The sequence below is a fragment of the Marmota monax genome, unplaced genomic scaffold (genome assembly GCF_021218885.2).
Source record: "Marmota monax isolate L192 unplaced genomic scaffold, Marmota_monax_Labrador192_F-V1.1 WCK01_AAM20220418_F8-fsc02440, whole genome shotgun sequence".
Taxonomy (NCBI): Eukaryota; Metazoa; Chordata; class Mammalia; order Rodentia; family Sciuridae; genus Marmota; species Marmota monax.
The window spans coordinates 1-4783 of NW_026694674.1; the positions used below are offsets into that span (position 1 = coordinate 1).

A 4783-nucleotide genomic window follows, 5' to 3' on the forward strand; every position below is an offset into this window, starting at 1 on the left:
CGGGCTGCCGGGCTGCCCCGAGCCGGCGGGGAGCCGGTCCGCTCCAGGTGGCGGGCAGCGGGAGCGAGGGAGCGGACATGGACTTCGACTCGTACCAGCACTATTTCTACGACTATGACTGCGGGGAGGATTTCTACCGCTCCACGGCGCCCAGCGAGGACATCTGGAAGAAATTCGAGCTGGTGCTGTCTCCCCCCACGTCGCCACCCTGGGGCTCTGGTCCCGGCGCCGGCGATCCAGCCCCTGGGATTGGCCCCCCGGAGCCGTGGCCTGGAGGGGGGGCTGGGGACGAGGCGGAATCTCGGGGTCACTCTAAAGCTTCGGGAAGGAACTATGCTTCCATCATCCGCCGTGACTGCATGTGGAGCGGCTTCTCTGCCCGGGAAAGGGTGGAGAGAGCGGTGAGCGACCGGCTCACCCCCGGCTCACCCCGGGGGAACCCGCCCAAGGCGCCCACCATCCCGGACTGCACTCCCAGCCTTGAAGCCGGCAACCCGGCGCCCGCCACCCCCTGTCAGCTGGGCGAACCCAAGACCCAGGCCTGCTCTGGGTCCGAGAGCCCAAGCGACTCGGAGAGTGAAGAAATTGATGTTGTGACAGTGGAGAAGAGACAGTCTCTGGGTATACGGAAGCCAGTCACCATCACGGTGAGAGCAGATCCTTTGGATCCCGGCATGAAACACTTCCACATCTCCATCCATCAGCAACAGCACAACTATGCTGCCCGTTTTCCCCCAGAAAGTTGCTCCCAAGAAGAGGTTCCAGAGAGGGGTCCCCAAGAAGAGACTCTGGAGAGAGAAGCCCCTGAGGAGAAGGAGGATGAGGAGGATGAAGAGATTGTGAGTCCCCCGCCTGTGGAAAGTGAGACTCCTCAGTCCTGCCACCCCAAACCTGTCAGTTCTGCTACTGAGGATGTGACCAAGAGGAAGAACCATAATTTCTTGGAGGGCAAAAGACGGAATGACCTCCGCTCTAGGTTCTTAGCCCTGAGGGACCAGGTACCCACCCTGGCCAGCTGCTCTAAGGCCCCCAAAGTAGTGATCCTGAGCAAGGCCTTGGAATACTTGCAAGCCCTGGTGGGCGCTGAGAAGAGGATGGCTACAGAGAAAAGGCAGCTGCGGTGCCGGCAGCAGCAACTGCAGAAAAGAATTGCGTACCTCAGTGGCTACAAACTGACCAAAAGCCTGACTCTTCTGTCTTACAAAGACAGTGTATTTTTTAACCTCCCTTTCCCCTTTAGTAATTTGCACATTTTGGTTACGGTGGGACAGTCTGAACAGTAGATCCCAGAATGCATTGCAGCCAGTGCACACACAATAAGGGCTTGCATTCTTGGAAACTTTGAAACAGCTCTCCCTCTTTCCTGACTCATGGGAGTGCTGTGTCCTCTCTGGCGCCTTTGGCTTCTCAGCAGGCAGCTGACTGAGGAGCCTTGGGGTCTGCCTAGCTCACTAGCTCTGAAGAAAAAGCTGACAGATGCTATGCAACAGGTGGTGGATGTTGGGGGTGGGGGGGTCCAGCCTGCATGAAATTTCACACTCTGCAGGCGCTTTAGGCTAGGAAAGGATGCTCCCGCTGGTGTCTCTGGGGGTGATGCAAGGACAGCTGGGCCTGGATGCTCTCCCTGAGGCTCCTTTTTCCAGGAGACACACGAGCTGTCTTGGGTGAAGGCAAGCTCACAGACTTGAACAACATGGACCATTACCTCACTGTCAGACACTTTACAGTACCTAAAGAGTGCAAACCTTTAGTTTATATTATGATGTTAGGGGACACCTCTCTACTTACTCTGAATGCTGCGACCTTGAGAACATTTAAAAAGCTTGGCCTCAGATTCTTTGTCTTAGAGCCCTTTGGACCCTCTCCTCTGAAGGAGGGACCTTTCTGTCCTTACTTAAAGGACATTTTTTTGACTCATTCTGCTTTTGTTATGCAATGGGCTCTACAGTACCCTTTCCCACAGGTCAAAATATTTCCTCCAAGAAACAGGAAAATGGATCCTGGCTTGGGGCCTGGGAAAGGCTTGGAGTCCTGGCCCATGAACTTGTTCCCTGCCCAGGTGTTTTCCAAGGGGCATTTGAGGCCCATCATGGGATCTTTTCTCAAGGCAGGTGTAAGGCACCTCAGAAGGAAGCACTCTGTAACTCTTCCTCTTTCTCCCTACCTGCCTCTCATCTCAATCCTTGACTCCATTTGAAGTTCTACTGGAACTGTGCAAACCTGTCCTTCTCATGCAACTCCAAGGAGCTTGCTGGCTCTGTAGCCACCAACCTGGTTCCCTGCTAGTCTGACATGAGTCAGATCCTTTTCCCAGAATCTGGGCCTTACTGAGGTTCTGAGAGCCATTAGGACTCATCCAGTGCTCCAGAAGGTGGACTTATTTCTTGGTGGATCTTAAAAGCGCCTGCAGGAGCTCTGTTTAACCAACCATAATGGATTTTGCCCCAGCTGGACTCTCTAGCTCTAAGTGGAATCCAGGTGCAGCCTCCAATCTGGGAAAGACACCCAACCCAGCAAATGTCATGTGGGCAAGCACAGGAACCCCTAAGCCTGTCCTGGAAGAAGGATCAGCCTCTCTGCTGCCCAGGACAGCAGGTGCCTTCTGGCTCTGGGTTTGGAATTGGGGAGGGGGGAAGGAAAGCACAGTTTGAGGCTCTGTAAAACCAGCTGCTATTTCCAAACCCACTGTCCACAATGGTTTCTTTCTGAGTTTGCTTCCTGGCCTCAGAATCCCAGTGGAAATTTTGGAACTAGCCACTCTACCTTGTGGAGCAGGATTTTCAGGAGCCAGCTGACTTCTGGAATTGTCTTAGGAGGACAGGTGGGGAGGGGAGTAGTTTACTAATGTCTCACCTTGATGGCTCGTGTTTTATAAGCTGCTTCTGGGTATTATGCTGGGGTGAGTCTTTTTTTTATATACTGTATTTTTGTATGCATTTTGCAAAGTGGTGTTAACTGTTTTTGTACAAGGAAAAAAAAAACCTCCTGGGCAATTCTGTTGCAAGGGTCTGATTTTATTTTGAAAGGCAAGTTTACCTGAAATTTTGTATTTAGTTGTGATTACTGATTGCCTGATTTTAAACTGTTGCCTTCTGGGACATCTTCTAATAAAAGATTTCTCAAAAAAAAATATATATATATATACAAAAATTGGGAAATCCAGAGAAAAATAACATAGATCAGAGGTTGCCAGGGCCGAGCGCCACAGTTTTGGAACTTGATAGAGGCAGTGTTTGCATCACTCTGTGAATGTGATAAAACCCTATTTTAATTCTGTATTATGTGAATTTTATCTTATTTTTTTAAAGTCCTTAAGCAACAAAGCAATGATGCACCCGGCTCATTCCCTCCCTGCTTCCTGCTGGATGTGGCCTGGCTGACAGAAAGCTGGGCGGGACATGGTCCTGAGCGGCCGTACCAGTTGTTAAGTGGCCATAAAGCCTGGTTCCAAGGAAGGAGCTGCCTCCAGAGGGCAGGTCTGAGCAGGACCCAAATGTCAGAGAGGTAGAGGAGGGAGACAAGGAGAGAGAAAGTAGAGGAGAAAAAGAAAAGGAAGGGGTCCTGGAGGACCTGTGACTCCTGAGGACACCCCACTAACCAACACATTAGTAGGAATTAGGAAAAGAAAGCAGAAAATCAGTGCTGTCCTCCCAGGTGACAATCCATCCCACAGGCCGACTGAGGTCCAGCTGTGGGCCTTTGGGTGGGTTCTGGGAGAAGGAGGCCACCTCCCTGGCCCTGCATGGGGAGCCCCACATTCCTAGGGACTGTCTGGGGTGAGCGAGGGCATCCCATGCTGGGCCTGGGCAATACCTCCTCCTCTGAGTCCCCTCTGCCTCTGGAAAGCTGTGTTCTGTAGAGGAGTATAGAGACGTCTCCAGAAGTCTGCCAAACAGGAAGTGCAGACAGATCCCCGTTCCCCAGGAGTAGGGATGTTCTTGGCAACTTCTTGGTCAGATAAGTGTAGCAGAAGGGACGCTGTGAGGTGAGGTCACACAAGAGCGCACAGCTGGGGTCCTCCCCTGAGACAGTCCTGGGAACACAGCCGCCATGTTGTGAGGAAGCCCAGACCACACGCAGAGGCCACCCGTGAGCCTCTGCCCCCACAGCAGCTGCCAGGGTCGACTCCCGGGCTGCAAGTGAACCAGCCCCCAGAACCTCCCACTCCTACTCATGGGGCCACCCTAGAGGTGCCTCACGAGACAGAGGAGCCTGTGGCAACTCACAGATCCCTGAGAAAAATTAACACATAAAATCATGAAAAATCACTGAATATGTTTAAGATAATTAATTTAAACATGAATCACATTTTTAAGTTGCTGACTTTGGGGACATGTGTCTATAACCTCATGACAGACAACTGGGTGGATGGGCAGTTCTCAAAGGGCCTCCCCCCTATCCCAAGGTGAATGCTCCATCCTTTATGGGCTGAATCAGGTCCCCCCACCTGCCACCAAACCCTGTGTTGAAGTCCTGACCCCAGTACCCCTGAATGCGACTGTGTTTGGAGTTTTCAAAGAGGTGACTGAGGTAATGTGAGGACATTGAGGACAGCATGGCAGGTTCTTCTACGAAGAGCAGATCTAAAAAGCAGAAACAGCGAGGGATAAGATGGCTTTCTACAAGCCAAGGAGAGAGGCCTCCCAAGACGCCCACCCTGATGGCTCTTGGCCTTGGGCTTGCAGCCCCCAGAACCAGGAGGACATAGATCCCCATTGCTCCAGCCACCTGGCCTGGGGTGCTCTGTTACAGCAGTGCTCGCAGACTCATACGGTCCCGGGAG

General features: G+C 52.5%; 1 protein-coding gene across 1 annotated transcript; it reads left to right on the forward strand.

Moving 5' to 3' along the window:
* Positions 1-58: 58 nt before the first annotated feature.
* On the forward strand, positions 59-4339 carry LOC124078516 (protein L-Myc-like). The gene has a single exon (XM_058572341.1). It carries the CDS (start codon positions 78-80, stop codon positions 1281-1283), a length of 1206 nt encoding a protein of 401 aa, XP_058428324.1. The 5' UTR covers positions 59-77; the 3' UTR covers positions 1284-4339.
* Positions 4340-4783: the final 444 nt, after the last annotated feature.